At 39.8% G+C, this 22,042-nt stretch overlaps 1 protein-coding gene across 1 annotated transcript in view; it reads right to left on the bottom strand.

Moving 5' to 3' along the window:
• exoc4 (exocyst complex component 4) overlaps positions 1-22,042 on the bottom strand; it is a 91,223-nt gene that overhangs the window by 27,903 nt on the left and 41,278 nt on the right. The window contains exons 12-13 of the mRNA XM_068307424.1: positions 5,191-5,293; positions 3,730-3,846 (exon numbers count right to left, since the gene is read on the bottom strand). Of these exons, the coding sequence (XP_068163525.1) occupies positions 3,730-3,846; positions 5,191-5,293 (220 nt within the window). The remainder of the gene's footprint in view (positions 1-3,729; positions 3,847-5,190; positions 5,294-22,042) is intronic.

The raw sequence follows: 22,042 nt of genomic DNA, 5'->3' as shown, positions 1-22,042 counted from the left end.
GACAAAGCTGAATGACGCTCAGCTGAACAAGAGGACCCATGTGTAATATAATTAGAGCTCTACTGTGGTCTGGGCTGATGAAGTGAACAAGCAGACAACAAACAAATGGACCGTCTCACAAACACACACCAGTGGTCATGCAGGCGGTGCCGTGTTGCTGTCTTCTGGGCAGAGAAATGTGATCGCCTATTTTGTGTTTCGGTAGGTGAGCCCGCGTGAAGATTAATGGAGCCAATCTCCAGTGCTATCCAACAGACTGACCATACCCCATCCTACTTTCTTCTATTCCCTATCCCCACCACCTCCCTCCTCCCCCCAACTTTTCCTTGATCTAACTCTAATTAAATGAATCAATCAGAGGCAACGCCAAAGCTAGACAGATAGGATCGGGGTGCTAGGGCTAATAGTACAACTGTTTGTGTTTTTGGAGTCTAGCTCATAAAGAAACAGTGAAAAATAAAAATGAAGGGGGTGAAGACAAAAAACGAAGGGCTGAGAGCAAGAAAGACATCCAGTGACCAAGGAAGATATCAAGTAAGATGTAAAGAATTTAAAAAAAAGACTTCTTTCTCTAACACCAAGACTCCTCCAGAGACTTATCAGCCAAGACTGTGCTATCACACAGACCCATGAATGGACGTTAACCTTTCCCCACCAAATATACACTGCTCCAGTCAACCCTTATCTCCTGCTCAGAGTGGACTGCATATAGCCTGTGTCGGGCTCATAATCAGGTCATTATTATGTTATATATGCACATGATACCAATGTAGTATTTACCAGTGCTGGTGCATAGTGATAGGCAAATCGTTCTCCATATCAACATTACATATTTATCACTTTTTAACCTAACCCCAGGTTGCGTATAGCTTATTATGGGCTGCTTAAGCAAACCTAAGGCATCGTATTCATCTTGACTCCTGTGCAGTGTTCTCCCCAAGTCATTATGGTTCTACTTGTGAGATATCATGGACAAAGGATAAAATAACACAAATTATATAAATTTGTTCAGTAATATGTCACTTCCCAAGTTAAGGTTAAAAAAAATTATCCATAATTGGTCTTATCATGTGAGGCAGAGCAAAAATATACAAGCAGTAAACATATATCTTGTGATATGGTTGAGGGTGGGAAAATGATATTCATTTCACACGTAATGCAGCTACTTATGAAGGGAAAATAAATGGACGCATTTGAAAACATAAAAATGTGTAAGGATGAAATGTGCAGATGAAAATATGTGTTGAAAGGCCAACAACATGAAAAGAACAACTGCTTTTCATATTTCTCCTTGGCTCTTGAACTCTTCAGTTCTACTTCACATTCTACAAAAACCACGTATGCTAAACGCTAATGTCTTCCTCGAATTCAAACTATTGCACACATTAATGTGCGCTTCGATGCTCGCAGCGAGCAGATGCGTCCATAAAATGTGCTCCCCTATGGTGTCCCTTATGTGGCTCTCGCCAAAGTGTATGAGAGAGAGTGTTTAATGTGGTGTAGCAATATTGAGCTCTCGTCAACCATGATAGCTCTGATTCTAGTGGCGTGTGTCTCTCCCTGATAACACCTGGTGCAGGAAGCATCGCGCCACTTAAAAGCAGTGCACGCAGTACATACGTGCACATGAACACATGCTTGAACTCAAACTCCTGCATAGATGTGAAGCAAAAAATACACAAAAACACACACGAAACACATCTGCTCCATTACTGGAAACTCTAGAGACCATTATATAGCATGGTTCCAATAATCTTTAATTATCATTTGCAGTGATACAGTTGGTGTTTTCACCAACTGGAGTTAGAGGCACACCTGCGCACCTGAGTGAAAGAGTGTGTGTGTTCTTTATGGTTTTAGTCTTTGTCAGGACTTGAAAGTCTTATAATTTTTGTTACATTTTGTTGAATAATATTTTTTGGAGGATGTAACGAAATATGCTGATGGATTGCTCAGGGATTCTTTTATTTATCATAAAGATGATTTTTTTTTCATATGATGAAATATGCATATGTGACAAACAAGTACAAGTATGTTTGTGCAGATGACATCATTATGTTATGTTTTGTTTTGTTGTTCTCTATGTTTGTTTCAGGTGCTCTAATTGGTTCTAGTCTGGTTTTGTTTGTTTTGATTGACATTTGTCGAGTTGTTTTTCGCAAAACTTCCAATGTTCTGCCTGGTGGATTTTAAGTAGATGTCATTAGACCACATAAGTTATATATGGATGGACCAGGTGACAGCAGTAACCCTCTGTGCACTGTTTGGCACGAGCATAAAAAGCTACACACTGAGGAAGAAGTGATTGTGTGTATGAAAGTAAGCACTGGGAGGACTTTTGAATTGGAGAAAACTAAACCACACAGGTAGCAAAATAATGCAAAAAATTCTGTTCTGACCTGAGAATGTGAATGGCAGGAAAAGAAGAGCGGAAGGCTCTTTTATAAGCCCAATTAACAAGGCAAAAATCTCAAACAAAAGGAGTGTTTTATTGCACCCTCCGCTATCAGCAGAAAGGCTCATTAGCCACAGCAGCATAATTAGCAAGATGCTGCACTCCTCATTAAGGAGGGGGCCCGAGCCGTAAACAAACCCCGCTGAACTCCAAACGCCCACGGTCTATCTCTCTGTAATGATCTGCCACCGCTACTCCCTCCCTGTGAGAGGACCAGGCATGCAGACAGGAGAGCCCTAACAGAAACACACACACATACACACACGCAGATGAACACATATCCGAGGTATGCCACACAAACACCCACAGTACAAACAAACTGCCTTGATGGGACACTGTCATCCTCGACAACCATGCTGGACAAAAAACACATGCACACATCACACACAGACAGGGCAAAATATGTGTGCATGAGAAACTTACACTTTTGCCATACCGACAACGTAGAGCGCCGCACATCAAATATACACAATATTTGACAACAGAGATAAAAATGTTACCAAAAGAAAGCATTTTTAATGGTTTGGACAAGCACAGAAGAGCTTAGCTATATCATTTGCAACTAGTTTGGTCATGAAGTTTCACAGTCATGGTGTAAGTGTGTGTCTCAAGTGTGACTGTGGAGTGAAATTGAGCCAAAAAAAAACATTTACCTTTTTCTTTCAGGTCACCAATCACAAATACAGTATAGGATTGCTTCCCAGAGACAACAAGCCTAAGAATGGATACAATTGTGTGTGTGTGTGTGTGTGTGTGTGTGTGTGTGTGTGTGTGTGTGTGTGTGTGTGTGTGTGTGTGTGTGTGTGTGTGTGTGTGTGTGTGTGTGTGTGTGTGTAACTATGGCTATAAACTTGAAGATCAAGCACCATCTCAACCGCAATTATGATCCTGTGAAATAGGTGGCGGGAGGTTATAATGATCTGAGAGTGGAAAAAGCGAGGGTGAATGTGTGTTTGTGTGTCCTCCTGCTCCTGAAACAACTGCGATTACAGAAGAGGGAAGTGAAAGGTGATTTTACTCAGGAGAACCCTTCTACATTGAACACGTGAACAAAGGGAAAACAATGCCAAACAAACAGTTTTTTTTTTCTAAGCCTCAGACAGACAATGGTGTTGACACCATACAGTGAATGGCCGTTAGATTTCTGGTAAGGTTTACGGTCCGCTTCCATTAACAAATGTCTTGATTGAACACTACGGTCATTGATATCACTTCTTCCTTCATGCAAGTATAAATGTGATGTCATGACCCTGTACATGTATGTTGGTCTTCACCTGCAATAGGGGCCTCTGAACTCCTAGGACCTTCATGGTGTCTGCGCTGGCAAGGATCTTCAAAGGGTCGGCTGTTTTGCTCACAGACTCAATGTCCTTGTTGATTTCTGTCCGCACCTAAGAGTTCAGTGGGAAAGAATTATATTATAATGGTCATCATAAAAGTTTGAGTAATTCCAATTATTTTGCATTCATTTAATTTTTACGACAATGGTTGTGCTTTCCCATCTACCTCATCTGGCCTGGACTTTTCAGTTTGATCCAGATCAACTGTCTAGAAACAATTGGATGTCTTGGCCAGACTAAAACTGGTTCATTTACAGAGTAAAAGCACTTTTTGTTTGGATGGCTTGATCATAACGACAAATTACAGCTGGCTACTGTGATCAATAACCAGATGAGGAGGAAAAATCAAGCAAAGATAGATAGAGACGGGACATAAATGTAAGAAAGACCACAAAAACCGGAACCGTGGTTTGGACCTTGCTTCAAACTTTCCAACGTCAAACACACTGAGGGTTTAAAAGGCCTTTTTGCAAACATCTTATTTTGTGGTAGTTATTTAGTTTGAAGTATTTTCTTTTCTTATTTTATCAAGTTAGTGTTGATATTGAAGCTTATTTTGTTTGTAATTTCTGGCAATACCCACCCTAACGACATTATCTCAGACAAATGAATGAATAAATCCATTCTGTTAAAAATGCAATTACTGTGGCGCTGGTCATCCTTGGGGCATTGGGACTTCATATTATGCTCAGGTTTCCCCTATGCAGGGCGCAGCAGTGTTATTTAAAGTTTCCTGAAGGTGAAGATGATTCTTCCATCAGTGCAAACAAAAGTCCCTTTAATTCAAAACGCTTTCTAATATAAAACACGCTCAACTCCAGATGGTTGTCTGGATACAACACATTGTTTAAGAAACTTAATAATTGACATTTCTTGAAAATGCCTGAGGGCCAAACAAAATTATAGAGAATAATAATGATGTTTGCTCGAAAACCGAAAGCAGTTAACGAACAAGCAGCACCTGAAAAAAGGAGCAGATGTGGTTTTTATTATGCAGAAAGTCTTCTCTCACTTTGCGTATATATATGTCACAATATAAAGAAGAGAAGAAAACCCTCAGCCTGGAATAAAGAGTACGTGGGTAAGAACAAGTATTCTGTTAAGGTAATGCTGAGAACATTATGTAGAATAATGAACACCAGCACTTTCCCATTTTGTTATCTTGTTAGAGGAAGGGTAGAGTTTAGCATTTAGGCGTAATGACTACAAAGACTACGAGACCCATAATTGTTTCATTGGGTACTGTTTTTATGTAAGGTAGTAGCACAGGTTCAAGCTATTAAGCATCATGATCTGTTTAGTAATGCTAGTGTAGCAAAGATACAACCGTAATACTGAAAAAAGTATTTTCTGGGAAAAGAAAAAGTTTAAGCATCAATATGTCATTTCGCTAACCTGGTTGAGGAAGAGGTCATTGATGTAGTAGGTGAGAAAGGCACGAAGCTGGCACTGCTTGGCCTGACCCGACCCCATGTTCATCTCGATTTCATGAATGAACCTGTGAAGAACAATGAAGACAAACTTCAAAATTCCTTGGGAATTCAAAATCTTAATACCATCTGAGAATGACATCAAAATGTTTCATCAATTTGCAATATAAATCTAGCTATTTTGCATCAATTGGTCCAACATTGACTGGGAGTGTAAGATCTATTATGGGAAGTAATTTTAAAAGCTATGTGACTCTCAAGGTGACTTTGAGCAAGATAGTTAACCCAGAAATGCTCCAGTGGAGCTGATTGGTTTTATTAATATAATCTAAAAGAGCAACTTTCAAATGTGTCTTGTAGAATGAGAGAAGAGTGTTCAGACCAGCATAAAGTGAAAATAAACAATTGTTAATAGTAAACTTGCTGTAAATCCTAAACAGAGTTAAAATGTTGATGATATAAACTGATCGAAGCGTGCACACATTTTGAATTCCCCAGAAAGCTGGTGCTTTGGTCAGATAGGGTCAGACATTAATTTATGGGCTGGTGGAGGCACATGCACACCTCGTTTGTCAGAGAATCATTGGTCACTGACCTCGTCTCTCACACACCACAGGGCAAACCATGCAAGAGCGACTACCTTCTCAAGCGCTCAGCACATATAAATGCACAAATAAATCAAAGTCCTGCAAAGAAGAAAAAACCTGAAGGTTTAAAAATGGAAAACAAATGAACTTTAGACAGTGCTAAAATGAACAAAACCTCTTGTAAATCAGAAAAGACACCATTGCGTTGCTTTTATAAAGTGTCTGCCCTTATATCTAGAATACTGCAGTTTTCCAGGCCGCCAAATATGTACAGTGTGTGCAGAAGCTATAGATCAGTGAAGGTGAATGATTGATTAGTGTCAGTTAAGCCTGCTTGAGTGTTCCCATACAAACATGAGATTGAATGGTGTAGTTGATCTGTGATCCATAGAGACTTCCTCACCCTAATCTCCGCCCACACATAGGAGAGAATCTAAGTCTTAGATTAATTGCGAAGTTTAACAGGAATCATTCAAACAAAACTTTTCCTTTTTAAATAAATAATTCCTTAAATATAGATGAAGAGTTGCAGTGAAAAGGTACAACAGACAGCATGTGAAAGGTCCTGTGACTGTAAATGGTTCTAAATTGGGGTAAGTTAAAAGTTCTAGTAAGTCAGTTTTGTATCGTTCAAGTAAACTAATAAAAAACATTTTGTCTTGCTGTAAAATATACTGATGATGACAGAATGATCGTGGACAAAAGCATTACAGTAAGGCCATATGACAATGGTAATACATCAAACATGGCCACACATTTGTACTGCCATCACTCTGATGTTTAGGAACAGGAGCCAATTCACAACTATTTATCACTGTGGCATTTCAGCAGTGTGTCGCAACAGAATCAGACCAGACTTAAGCAATTACCAAATCTTTTGTGGTACCATACTTAATTATAGAGAGCAAAGGGTAACAAAATATAGTGAACATGACCAAAATCCCCTTATATCTGGTTGAGTATGAAGACAGAGCCAACTCAATCCAAGGGCAATGGAAAGGCACACAATGTTTGAGCATTGATTTCATTTGAATATTTCCTTTAAACCTTGAATATTTAACATTAAATGTTTTCATTGAAGACCACGAGTAAAATCTCTTGCCTTACGTGTTCCATACTTTCTTTAAGCCAAGTTATATTTGTCTTGGAAGAAATCATCCAAACCCTGACTCAAAAACTATGTTAAAATCTGAACAGTGAGTTTGTGATCCCACACAGAGCGCATAAAAACATATATAGACAAACGGGTAGGGATCACTGACAATGAGATCACACTGCTTAGTATGTGTACCCAATTAGTCAGTAAGAGTGTCGGTGTGTGCATCCTTGTGAGTCAGAGTGAGCAAGAGAGATACAGGGTGAGCAAGGAACTTAAACCTATCCTAAATCCTTCATTGATCTCCACTGAACCTCTACCACAACAGAAAGTTAAGGAGGAGAAACTCTTCTGTGGCCTCATTAAAACAATCAGGCTTACAAAACAATGAATGGCCAGATTTAAAGTGTAGCTTTCCTCTGTAAATATGTACACAATAACTTAAATACAACTCTTAAGACAAAAAACAAAAAAAAATCAGAAAGACATTTTTGCTGACAACTTCATTTCTTCGAATCAATCTGGGGACAAAAGTTTCCAGTTTAAACGCGCATCATGTTGTTCCAAGATCGATCCCTTGCTGTCATTATTGTCATTGTTTCAATACAAGTGTCAAGAAGATGGATCTTCAAGTTAGCATGTGAGAACAGATGGATTTTTGTAGGCAGGGGTGATAACGTTTGAGTAATGCAGCAGGGATGAGGCAGTAAAACGGCTTTGTCTATCCGGACGACCATCTGGAGCAGAGCCACAGGCTGTCTCGCTAGCATACAGAGCCCTTGGGTGTTTAAGAAAGCTTAGCCGAGGTAACTGGGCTAAAACATGGGTGGGGCCTGCAATGCGAACCCTCGCAAACGCATGTCTGCAAATTTTCTACTTTGTAGAGTGTGACTCTACAAAGTAAGATGACCTACATTGAACAGATCGTTTTGTGAGACAATTCATAGAAAAGATTCAGAATATACAGTAGCATTGTGAGGCTGGTTGAAATGCAAATTGATTAAAACCATGAGGCAAACTGCCACAGAGCTTTAAGTTTTCCTAATGGATCCTGAAAGAAATTACTTCTCATCTCATTATCATTACAACCACATCATCTGAGCGTCTGCCTCACTGATGGAGTGACACGCTGCACAGAGAATAACTGCTTCTGGTGAAGATGATGATGGTAATAACAAAAGGCACCAAATAAGTTAACACACTAACACTAACACATACACGCACGCACGCACGCACGCACGCACGCACACACACACACACACACACACACACACACACAGAAATTCAAAATCCATCAACTTGTCTCAACTACATATGACTCACAAAATCCATTTTACCAGCAGTACAAGGCCATTTTCTGAAACTCAAGCTCTGAGCCAAACCACCTACACAGAAATACGGTGAGGCAGCTTCACCTATTGAATGACAGCTTGACTCGCTTAACGTCTCGTGGCTACATGTGAGGTTGACTTTACACTGGTCTAAATTGGCATCACTCCCCCGGCTACTGCATCATACATTAGAAAAAGACCCAGCTGATAAACCTGTCTGGATGAAGCTCCTTCTGCATTGGCTGCAGAGGTTTTTTTGTACTCTTTGAACAAGTTGAAGTCTACCTAATTTAAATAGTCAAGCATATTTCAGAAATGTGCTTTAAAGGTCAACGTAATGGAATTTTCTAAAAGCAGGTAACAATATTTAAGTTGTATTGATGTTGGTGCAATATATGTGCCTGAACTGTTAAACAGGTAAAGGTGTTCAGCAGCATGCCACACTACATAAAAGCCATCACATGGGAAAACATAAAATACAATACCATTCTTTGAAGAGCCTTACCTCACGAGAAAAAAAATCAGTCATTCAAAGGATGCTCTCGATCCTTTCATAACAAGAATTCAGTGATTGTGTCATCTTCAGCTGTTATAATTGGACACAATGTGACATTAGCAATGCTTGTTTTTTTGCCAGGTGACAATGAAACACAATAAATGTATGGCAGACATACAGAGCAGAGCTGCCAGACAAGGTGCTAAGATGCGGTGGAGGTTCTGCAGAGACAGCAGAAACACACACACACACACACACACACACACACACACTTCATCCCTATCTTATTACCTTTTTTTTTGCATTATTGATCTGAAAAAAATTTCTACTTTGAACAAATTTGTTTTGTATATTTTGAAATATTTTTTTGCCATTTGTTTTCTAAACCAAACAATTATTCATGATGTTCCCCCATTCCACTGATTAAAAATATTCAGCACAGTAACTGACTTCAAAAAAAATTATTAGTTGCTGTTGCACCCAAGATAGGTCAATTCTTTTTACTCATCCAAAATTTTGGATTGAGAATTATCATTGTCAAGAACTCATCATGCATTCTCAGACAAATACCCACAGACCCAATCCACACTCAAAAGCAGGGAAAGTCATGGTATCTCTGTGCTTCCTGTCTTCCTGCCACTGAAACCAACATGGCTGCACCAATCACACACCAAATGTATTTTCCTAGCAGGAACTGCAGATGATTACACTTGACAGCATGTAATTATCAGTCATTAGAAAGCAGATGTGAGGGCCATGGGTCTAGAGCTGTATAATTGAAGATGTCATGCCCTAAGTGTATGTAAGTAAAAAGAAAAAAACAACTTTTGGATTGCATGATACATTTGTACCAAAAAGGGATTTGGCTAATGAGTGCAAACACTGCGTCCCAGTGGCTGTCTAATGACTGAAAGACATGCAAAGTTTGACTTCTTAAGATAGCTAAAGAAAATGTGAACAGACAGGGACAAAGATATTTTTTGCAGGAGGTCTGAATCCATTTCCCACCAGGAACTAAACCTGAGGTAACAAATGCTTCTTTAAATGGAAAGGGCTGGGATCTCATCATCCATCTCTATCTGGAGCAGAGATGCAATGATGCTGAAAGAGAAATGGGATAAAGACAAAGATTTAAGAAAGACAGCAGAATAAGAGTGTGCTCAGATCGATTAGAGAGTCAGCATTTTTAAATCTCTGAGAATTCCCCTTAGGCACGATCCTATCAGCTATGGTGAATTCTGATTTTGCCACCCAGGGAGAAAGACTAGTTCTGTAAAGACCTGTCACACGCCAAGGACAGAACGGACTGAACCACTGCTAATCCAGACAGAAGGAGGGAGAGAGTGCCTGCTGCAGTCTCACACACACGCGCACACACACACCACACTTACACACACACACACACACCCAGAGACACTTTAAAATGTACAGCCGCATGTCTTTTCATCAATACACCACATCCAGCGACACTTGAAAGCCCTTATCTACATGCAATTATACTTCCTCACAGAGCTACCCAGTCACTTCTGCAGGATTTCAAAGTCACACGAGAATTTTAATGGATGGTGACATGTTATGAATCTCTCAACACACCAACATTAGACCTCAGTCCAATGATCACACTGCTGTAACAAATGCTTTTAATTGGAGTCAAACTACACATTCAATATGGATTCCCTGAGAATATTAAACTCTCCAATACAGTAATTTTACTGTATTGGTGTGTGTTTATTAATTTTTTCTATGCACACATTCACTCACACTCATTCAGATGACCCATGACCCTTTGCAATTTCCACCATTACCACTTGATGGCACTGTGTTAGCTTCTACAGGCACCTTGCGAAACCACTTGAAGGTATTATTCTTGTCTTTTCTTTTATTAATTTTCATGTTTTTAATCACAAATGCTTCTATGGAAGATTTATAGACACTCTATGCTGGAGTTGCTGTGTGTGTGTGTGTGTGTGTGTGTGTGTGTGTGTGTGTGTGTGTGTGTGTGTGTGTGTGTGTGTGTGTGTGTGTGTGTGTGTGTGTGTGTGTGTGTGTAAGTGAGAGAGAGAGAGAGAGAGAGAGAGAGAGAGAGAGCGAGAGAGAGAGAGAGAGCGAGAGAGACTAAAAGAGAGAGAGCAAGAAAAATAAAAGACAAAGACCTGGGTGAATGTGTTGTTTTTCTTACGTGTAAACACTTTGTGATGAAGGATATGAGTGTGTTTCATCAGTGATTGGTGAAATGCATATGGTCTGCCCACATACTGCCTACATCTGAGCCAGCCTTCCTGCTGTTCATGCCTTACCCTTGCCCCGGATGTTGCGTCACACATGGTGAAGGCTCTCAGTTTTGGTTTTGCGTGTGTGTGTGTGTGTGTGTGTGTGTATGTGTGTGTGTCCATGTCCACATGCTTACAAATGTAAATGGGCTTTATAATCAGGACATTTCTTTGGGAGAGCGAGGTTAACATTAGACAGTCATGCTGCTCTAACCTAACACACTTCGTAGACAACAATATATTCCAGAGAATCACAGTCATTATGAGATAATTCATATTATGTATTCCCAATGAATTCATAATTGCAATCTAACTATACTACACATAAGTAATTAGATACCTGCATATATGTATTATTACTCATAATTGTGCTTTTGTCGTCCAAAATGTCGCCTGTAAAAAAGGCCAAATATAACCATGCTGTATGTGAATGTCAGGCTTACATCTGTAAATTTGGTAATTGCCGTAATAACACTGTAGGTGCTCCCACCATGTCCTAGAAGAGTTTTAGAACAAAGTTTCTGAATCAGCAATAATATGTTTTTCACATTATAATATGTTGACTAACAATAAGATGCTTACATACCTAACCAACTATGGGAAATGATTAGCATTCATAAAATACAAGGTAAACAAGCAATGAGCAATTGGTATTATATGTTCATTGTGAGCAGCTAGCAGAAATGCTCGAGCCAGAGGTGATGGGGAATGTGTTTGATGTTCATTAGTGGTTATCTGGGTGTTACACAGATGTAAGCAGGTGCATATCTGTGCATTAGCTAGAAATGTTTAGCCTACGTATGTGAGAAGAGATGTGTACTATAACACGCAAATCCCCTGCATGCACCTTTATGACTACACTTATCCCGACCACTGCCTGTGTATTGCTTGTGAGTATGCATCTGTGTGTGTGTGTGTGTGTGTGTATATGTGTGTGTGTGCTGGCATGTCACAGTGTGGTGCAGACCAATTAAAACGGAGGAGATTGATGACCAGTGGCTCTGAGTAGTAGCAGCAGCAGCAGCAGCAGCAGTAGTGGTAGCAGACAGCTGCTTCCTGCAGACAACAGGAAATGAGATGGCCTTGTTTAGCTGACGCTGCCAACACCAACGCCACAGAGCCTCAAAGACAAATCACCACCTCACTGCTGCTGCTGGCCTACTCCTCCATCTTTCTACAGCATGCTTCCCACCCTCCATCTCGTTATCTCTCTCTAATTCTGCCCAAGACTATCTATCTCTTCCCTGAGAGCAATGTAGTCGAGGTATATCTGGGAGCATTGTACAAAACCCAAGGACCAATGCACAAAGACAGATGCGGCCTGTATTGTTTTATCTGAAAACGGCCCCATGGAGCCCTCAGCCATCATTAGTCTGGTGTCCTTCTGATCTGGTGTTTATTTCTGCAATACAAGATGTTAATGGAGTGTATTTTAGTTTAGTTGGCCTGCTTATAGACAGATGATAAAAACTGAAGTGAATCCTATGCAGCCCATGTTCTAATTAATAGTTTTTGTGTGATGGGTTTATCCAGTGATGGAAGAAGTCCCACACTCCAATAAAACTTAGTTTCAAAGACACACACCTTCCCTGGTGTGTTGCCTAAGGCAAGGAAATCATAGCAGCAGGGGTACAAACCTGCCCACTGCTAGATCATTTCCATTCACAAAAGCTTTCAAATTTTCTGTGGACCAAATCTTTTTTTCTTTTCTGAAGGCCTGCCACTGGAGTATTAATATATAATGAACTGTCTCCGCCATCAACCAAATGGTAAATATGTAGACCTTTTTGGACAGAAGACAGATTTACAGCTTTGCTGATGAGTCTGCAAATGGTTACTGAAGATCAGTTATTATGAGCAATGACGGCTTCACACAAAGTCCTACTTTGTCTTAATGTTACATGCTGTTAAGCTCAGACTTTCACATCCATCTGTTCTTCATAGCTGAGTAGCTCAAAACAAAGTGCTGCTCAACCACCATCAGTCACAAGATTGCAAAAATCAAAAAATCAAAAGTTTTGCAAAGACGCAGTCTTCCTCTGATGAGCACTTCCTATTCTCATTAAATGACAACTAATTGCACTTAATTGTGCTCTCATTTTTCACTGCGAATGAAGAGGGGCTGTAGGAACACAACCCCCACAGGCTAGATTGAACAATTAAGGCCACAGAATAGCAAAGATGCCTAATTGTCACAATGGGAGGCAACCAGGCCTAAATTGCACCCTTCTGTGCACACATCACCTGCCTATAAGAGGCAGGTGATGTTGTTGTTCATACCAAGTACCATGGTGTGTATGTATGTTAGCACTTGGGCTCTTTAAACAGCTATTTTCTTAATAACAGGCACTGATTGTCTAGTTCCACCGCACTAAGACACACTGTTTTTAGCCAGAGAGGCAGGTGCAACAAAATATCTGGTCTGATTGTACTCTGCTTAGTATTTAAGTATCTAAGTGTTTACCACCCCCTTTACAAAACAGGTCTGATTAATAATCCAGGCATTAAGTGGCCTCTCACAGGTGACATTTAAACAAACAAGGGGAAGGGGACTGCTTCATCAAATTGAGCCAGTAAGCAAAAACAGCTAGTACAGTATAATACAAGAACCAGCATTTAACATGGTTAATATTCCACACAGTTTAGTCTAGTTTGAAAGAAGTTAAGCAGTCCAACTGAATGAGGTTGTGCAGAAATTAAAATTTTGCTTTGGGCCCTAAAAAATATCTTTGATTGAAAAGACCCTTTATTGACATTGTCTCATTAGGTTTGGGCATACTTTCACTAATTTGAAGTGCATGTCTTCCATTTCTGTCACAGTATCAGAAGGAAATAGTTGAATAAATGCTGTGCCTAATTAAAGGTTTAAGATGCAGGACACCATGATAAATCTACCTAAACGCATCCAGATAGAAAAGCTCATGCAATCTAATTCAACATTCTTTTGGCCTTCATATATCTTCCTGTGGGAATGTTAGTATGTTCACAGGTTTTACTTGCTAATTATTAAATCAGGAAAAAGTGTGAGTCCACATTTTTGGAGTGTTACACACACAGAGAAAAAATACCCAAGCGTGGTAATATATCTTGGTTTGCTCTACCTGATTTTGTCTCAACCTGATTCCAATGTCTCACCTGTAATACTGTATGTGCATCTGGAACCTTACATCTTCTTTGCTTTGTATCAGTGCCACTGAGGTAATGTAAAATGATGAGTGTCTCAAACTAGACTATACTTGAAAGAAGAGTTTTGTCTACATTCTTATTCTTTATTCTTTTGCTGTGTCACACTGAAAATGACATCATAAAAGACTTGCACAGCATGGTTATGATGATGAGCGACAATGAGGCGGGATTGTCCTGCAATGGAAGATGGCCTCCAAAAAAATATGTGACAACAAAGCCGAGTCGTGTTAGTCGAATAGAGCTGGCATCGCAGACAGGAAACACTGCCTTTTAGAGCCATTGAAGGACAGTCATAGTTCAATGAATGGCCCAGAAGGTCTGAGTGCAGAGGTACTTTTCAATTTTCCCAGAAAAAAAAAAACAACTGAGAAAAACACTTAACAGAATGCACAAAGCACTGGCAGCAAAGACAAATATGAGTTTATTTTGGCTCAAAGCGGAGAAAGAAGGAAAAAGTTGCTCCAAAGGAAGGACGCAAGTCAAGGTCAATAGGATTGCTCTATAGAAAAGCAATGGTTTTAATTTTTCTCAAAATGAACAAAGGCAAAAAAGTAGTTAGATCATAAAATTCTATTGAGGTATCTGCATTTTATAGATGTATTTTCTTTGCTTATAACACTACTTTATTACTTTATACTTACACTTCATGGCATTGTAGGCGTCTAAAGGTCTATTCATTCCTCCAAACAGCCTAGTAGATGAGCAGTCCCATATCACATTCTGTTCATCTATCAATTACTTTCCATACAGTATGCCCTTATCTCTATCTCTATTCCTCTATTCCAGCCCTTACTCTCTTACCTGCTGTCATTCTGTTTTTTTGTCCCAACACTCCAGACTCTTGCTTTCTCTTCATCTTTCTCTTTCACTCTCTTTCCCCTAATTCCCTAGCCTCTCTCTATTTTTACCACTACATTGCTGTTATCTCTTCATGGCACTGTTTCAATGCAACGCCTCACCCCCTTATCAACCCTTCTCCCATACCTCTCTCCCCCTCTCTCTCTCTGCTCCCATTCCATTTAGACCTGGTAGCGTAGGTCTTTCCATCCTTTAGCGTCCAGGTAGTAAATTGAAAATGGCTCTGGGAGCTCCATTGAAGCCTGATTGAATTTAAAAAGAGAAAGTCCCATAAAGAGAACTAGTGGTGAGAGGTCTGTAATACACGGAGGGGCTACCCAAGCCATGGCAGTGTTGACAGGGAGAAGGGAGGGGGTGGGCATGAAAGGTTAAGATGGATGGAAAGGTGAGTGGTACGAAAAAGATAGAGGGAGGCTAGGAGTCAGGGGCAAAGCAAAGATGGAAGGAGTAAGGATGGAATGAAGGAATTAGAAGAAAGAGACAGCAGGTTTATTTTGAGGAATAAAAATAAATACGAAAGATGTAAAATTGTGCAAAACGCTTCATCGGAATAAAAACTAACCTATTGCTTATCACACACAAGGAGATAGAAACATGAAAAACCGCACAAGCATGCATCCTTGATGGCAACACATCACAGAAATGCCTCAATCACAGTTTGCATGGCCTGGAGGGAGTTCGGTGGCAGGTCTCATATTGGAGATGGCCAACAAAATGCAATTCCAGGAAGTCAGCTCTAGGGCTGTGCGTCTGTCACACCCACAGCTCTGATAATACTTCCACACATCACATTACACTTGTGAAATAGCCACCTTTCAGCATATAGGGCATGTACAAAATGAAGGGGGATACATGCACCCACAAATAGACACATATGACTTTCACATGCGAGCCCTTCAGTATACCTGAATGCCAAGAAGGGATATGATGCTAGGGGTTAAATTATTCATTGGTCCTTTCATAGCCTGCCCAAGCTTGCTTGTTGTAGTGTCATGTCTTGGCCTCTGTGTGTGATTGTGTGTCCACTTGAAAGGTCCCTCCGGGGAGAGAGACAACCTTGAGCAGGCACTGACCTTTAACTTTGTGTGTTTCACTTTAAAAAGTGGCAGGTATGAGCTCAGGCAATGTGTGTTTTCTCGTGAACACGGCCATACAGGTAAATAGAGAATCAGTCCACAGAACGTTTCCGGCATACTGTATGGCCAAAAGGAGATGAAGGGAGGAGGGAGAGAAGGACACCCTCCAGACAGTGTACAGTTATTACTATTTTCATGATTTACATTATGCTTAATTGTGCTTAGTTTCAGTATTTACTTTCAAACTTCCAAAATCTACTGATCCCTTAGAACTATGGCACGGATAGGTCTATGTTAAAGAATAAAGATGACCTGCACCACAATCTGTACATACAGTATACTTAAAGGTGTGATATCAGCATGCAGATCAGGGGTGAGTTAAAGGGGCGACTTGTCCATTTGTTAATCGACCACGGATGTGATCATGTTCTAAGGCAAATATATAGAAAAGGATTAAATGTGGCATGAAATATATTTTCAGCTGTAGTTAAAATGGGCTTCCTGTATTCTGCCCCATTAAAATCTCTCTGTGAAACACATAATGGGCCTGCGAGAGAGAGTAATAATAAAACAAGGTGCACAATTTCCAAATTAGAAAAGAAATATTACAACCACAACAAATCAATCAATGTATGGGGTAAAAACAGATTTTCAAGAATTTTACTTTAAAAAAAAATTGGAAATTGAAGGAAATAACAGTTTTTGAATTATGTCAGAGATATATATGTATCAGTCAGCGTGCTAATTACCCAGCACCAGACTGCTCAAGTCTCATCATATTGGACCTCAAAGGGTATGATGAGTCACTGTAGTGGAAACTCGCAGCTGTTCACATGCATATGATTACCTGATAAAAAGGATAGATTGTAAGGTACTGTCTGTTCTGAATTTGAAAAAAAATTGGATCGGACGTTTTAGTTTTAAAACAACAGCGTGGGTGTTGCAGTCATCTAAGATGAAATTACAGCCCGCTGATTGGAATTTAGTTGGAATTGCTTAGACAGAATCTGTTCAGAATTGATGTGAGAAATTCAGGAAGGCCTTAGAATCTCAAGAAAAAAAGTGTCAAGAAATAAAGTTATGATCATACAAAAGGTTTGCTGTGTAGATTTTTGTCTCAGAGCCTCATACAAAGTCTATACGAGGACTCAATTTGTAGGTAAAAATGTTTTGAAGACCTACATCAGAAAAAAATGGAAAACTTAACTTTTAGATCATATTTAAATGACATTAATGCGACCTTTGTGCCACGATTATATCCATTATTAAACTCACAACTGCAGTCTGAGGTTTCGGCAATTGCAGCACTATCAAATCTGGGGTTATTTTGCAAGACTGAGGACAGCAGAAAATGTCCTGTTGCCATCAGACAAGTACAGAGGGGTGTCACGGGAACAAGGGCAACAAGAAGTCAGAGAGACCAGAAAAAAAAGGATTAGGCACGAAGAGTCATAATTATCAGTACACAGCCTGCAGCTATAGACAGACTACAGAGAACCAGAGATGAAAAGAGGGACATGAATCGAGAGACAAAGACGTATGTAAAACCAGAGCCAAATTTTTGTGGCAGAGGCCAGCTCAGAAACGGCCTACAATCAATATTTATTCAAGACTATGTTCCAAGGTTGTTTGAATAAAAGTTATCTTCATGGACTGACAATGACTTAATTTAATTTCACTTCTCTTTATCTTTTTGCCAAACATCTTTACAGTACTTTAAAATCGGTGTGTATAATCTTTGCTGCAGGTGTGCTTGACTTCACCTGTTTGACGTTCAATTAGCTTTATTGGCACCAGAATGTGAGGTTCAAATAGTACAAGTAAATATTTGTTCTCTCTGGCAGCCCCGGACTTCACTTTGAAACTGTAAAAAATATTCAGATTGAAAGACAGCTGGACAACTCCAGCCCCACATTTCTTATTCAACCTAATATGATTAATCTCAGTCTGAATAAGGTTATCTGTGTTATCAACTCGACTCAATGGGTTTACTCTTAACAATCTTCATTCTTTCTTTTTCACTCTGTTGTCTCTCACTGTAACAAAGGCTCTTTTTTTTTTTCCCCACCAGCCTGCGTCCCGGAATGCTCTCATTACCTTGGTACAGTTGCCAAGGGAGTCAGTGTGATATTCAATACTTCTGTTTCCCATCCCTCCAATCTCATTTACACTTGACACCTGACATTTGCATAATGTCCTTGTTCCATCTTCAAACTACTGAAGTACAGGCTGGAGGTGAGGTAGTTATATTGTGTGTGTGCTGAAGCTTTTTTTGTTACATATTCCTATTTAGACTGTAGTTGTGTATGCATGTGTGTGTGTTTGTGTTTGTTTGTGTTGCAGGCTGGGGTTAAATGACTTCCGTCTTAATCTAGCTCATTAAGCCTGCAGAGAGCTCGGGGTGCCCCACGCTGACTGATTTGAGGCAATTTGCAAAAATTCTGTCAGGAGCAAGTAAATGTTCTCGCTAATCAGAGACGCTGGGACCTCAATCAGTTAGGGACAGACATTAGGGCGTCACTAAAATTGAAGATGAACACAACTCTTTGTCTTTAAACAAAAGCAATGCGACAGTTGTGGAGTGCTTTGGAAATGGCACTCTGTCAGAGCATCGAGGCATCAAATCCTTCTGTTCATTCATCACAAGGTCTTTCAGAAATGTAATTCAGCACACCACAGAGCTGAAGCATGTACCAAAGCTTGATAGATTGTTTGTAACCACTAAAGAAGGGGTATGACATTTTGTAGGAAACTTTGGGAGAATATGCCAACTTCACAAAAAGTCTGACCATCCAATTTGACCCAATTTGTGAAATAGGGCTTTCATGTAAGTGGAAATTTCATGAAGTCTGCTCAGGTGTGCACCAAGTCGATTGTGATTTATGAAAGTAAATGTGTTCATAATTTGCAATCTTTGATGTGAATCATACACACAGTTTTAGAAAAGAGCTCCATGAGACAGAATGAGCTGATTCTCACATCAACGTCGGGTGAATCAAACACATTGAAAATGTTATAGAAAATACCATTTTAACAAAGTAAAATGTTTATAAATTATTAATAACACATAATATTAATTGTTATTATCACTTATTAATAAACCTTACACACTCAAATCTTAAAGAGGACACTCATTTGAGGCAATTAGTATAACATCATGATGTTTTGCAGTGAACACCACATGCATCATTCAAACACATGCACAAGCGTGGGCACACACACACAGGCACGCACACACACACACACACACACGCACGCACACAGACCCCTTCCAGATGAAACTCTTCATTCTCTGCATACCTATGCACATATTACAGAAACAATCTCTCTCTCATAATATACCAATTTGTCACAAATGCTGTGCCTGGAATATTTATCATGGTATCTTTATGTAGCCCCTCCCACTCCCAAAAAAAGAGAGAAAATATAATATAATCCTCCTCCACATCCCTCCTAGCCAGAAAGCTGGTGAGTGAAACGTTGTACTTAGCAAATTACATTTGAAACCAGGGGGGAATAAATACTACAGATAAAGACTGGTCTAATGTGCTTAAATCCATTAGAAATCTCATATTCACACATAGCAGAAATCACATTACAAGACACCCCTAATGTCATTTCACAGGGTTTTTCCACCAGCATTTGCTGGCAGGGTGAGACACTAACATCAAACATAATGGATTTTCGCCTTTTTCCTTCTCTCCTCACCTCCCTTCTGTTGTTCATTCCCCCCCTTAGAGTCTCTGGCAGAAATGTCCCTCTAGTCGTCATTGCTGTGGATGTGAGCTCTATTTCGGGTGAATCTAATGACTTTAGCCCAACGGTTTTGCAGAAAGGACCACCGGGTGAAAGAGGGGAGGCTATGGTAAACATGGTATACTTGTGCCGTTTATAAACCCCAGGAGAAAACTTGCCACTTCAGTGTTGTTGCATTTTACTGCAAAAAGTGCTTCTTCTAGCTGACCAATTGGCATGCTTCACTTACTTCACAAAAACAGGAAATGTCATGTGCATTTCTGCTTGTTTGCAGGAGTTTTAAAGTGGAGGGTTCAACCTCTGCATTGATTTTCCCTCTTCTTGAGAATTTTCCTAAGTCTTGGATGGGAATTGGTTGCTTCTCTCACGAATATCTACGTTAACAAGTTTTATCTCTGAAACACTGGTGGAAAGAGAGGAGAGGAGAACTCAGTCAATCTGCCAGTTTGACTTTTCCAATGGTTGCACATTCAATTGTCACTGACTTGGAAGGGAGGACAAAATCAGTGAAAAAATCAATCTTTTAAAAAAAAAAAATCGACATGACCCAAACATAGACATTATGGGAATAGCCACGCAGTTAGTGACAACGTAATGCAACTCAAATACAAATCAAATGGATAGATACCAGTAGAAAAGTATGTGCAACCCTTCTCCTTAGTTGCTATTGGATTAGAAAAGTTGATCCATCTGTGAGGATAATTAACTAATCAGAAAATAAACTCACTTATGTAACCACCAATTAGGAAATCACAAACATCCCTTTCAGAATGAGATGAGAATTTTAATGAGGTCTATAATGACTTCTTGATTGGATGGTAGGGTTTGTTTAGAGACCCACGCAGGGTGTTGGGCAGAGTTAGGGAAATAAAGTTCAAACCCTCCCACTCATCTACAGATCTTGGGTATATTCATTCTAATAAACCATATTGAATGTGGGTAGATGTGTTTATTTGTGTCATCTGAGGTATGTTTGGACACGTGCACTTGTCTATAACTCAACCAACACCCCTCAACTCTGATACACATATATACGCCTCCACAAACGTACATCTGTGTAGGCTACTTCAGAAGTCGAGCCCCAGACAGGGCGAGCAGATCAATCAATTACATCTCTGCTCCAGCAATCAAACAAGGTTATTATCAGGCAGCAGCTCACCGACCTGGAAAGGCCCAGCCAATCAAAGGCTGCTGTGATGTAGGGGCTGGTGCTCACTCGTGTGACAGTAACACAGAATGGCAGCTCATGTTGTCAAGAGATAGAATGGTGTAAAGTGGAAAGACAGCTGAGGTTGAATTCAAAGGAGAAAACAGAGAAGTGTTGGACAGCAACATGGGAATATCTGTAAATCACCCGTCTCCGACAATGTCTTCACCTTGACATTGTTCTGAGAAGGACTGGAGAAGATAAGAAATAGAAAACAGTTCTTTAAAAAAAAAAATTATAATTGTTTTCAAGATTTATATAGTTAAAATGCAGGGAAAATGCATGTCTTTGCTTAGCTGATTATGTTCCAGTAAATATTGGAAATTACAGAAAAAAGTAACAAAAGCAGCAGCTAGTTGAAAAGCAGCTAATGTCGAAAACACCTCTACACTGCAGATCAGTAATTCTCTTTTTTGGCAGCAGCTCCCTGTGGCATTTATTCAACAGGCATTAAGGGCATTCTGCCTTCCCACGTCTGTCCTGTCATAGCAACAGCCATGCTAGGATTAATTGAATTATTCATCCTTCGAAAAATGAAGACTTTCATTTCATTTACTTATTGTTTGTAACACAATACACCTAGATATATACACAAACCTACAAATCTCTAAAGAATACAATCTAATCTCTTCCAAGAAGCAGCCAATCAGAGACAATACGACGCCGTTGGGGGAATGACATTGATGGGAACAGCATGACTGTGTGAACATCTGTGTGATTATGACCTGGTCATCTGGAAATGCTTCAAAGACAAACCCTTGTTTTTGTTTGTGCATTTTGTATGATTCATATAAATGTTTCCTCTGCATTCTGGCAAAATCTGCATCCAATCCAACCAGGCATTGATTCCATGTGTCCATTCTTTTTCCCCCCGTATGCAACTAAAAACCACAAGGACCGCCAAAGCCGACTTCATAAGGAGTCTACCGCTGCGCGTTCAGACAAACTACAACC

The sequence above is a fragment of the Antennarius striatus genome, chromosome 22, assembly GCF_040054535.1.
Source record: "Antennarius striatus isolate MH-2024 chromosome 22, ASM4005453v1, whole genome shotgun sequence".
In the NCBI taxonomy this organism is placed as follows: Eukaryota; Metazoa; Chordata; class Actinopteri; order Lophiiformes; family Antennariidae; genus Antennarius; species Antennarius striatus.
Note: the sequence above shows the minus strand (reverse complement) of the source record. Positions and strands in the feature narration are given on the sequence as shown.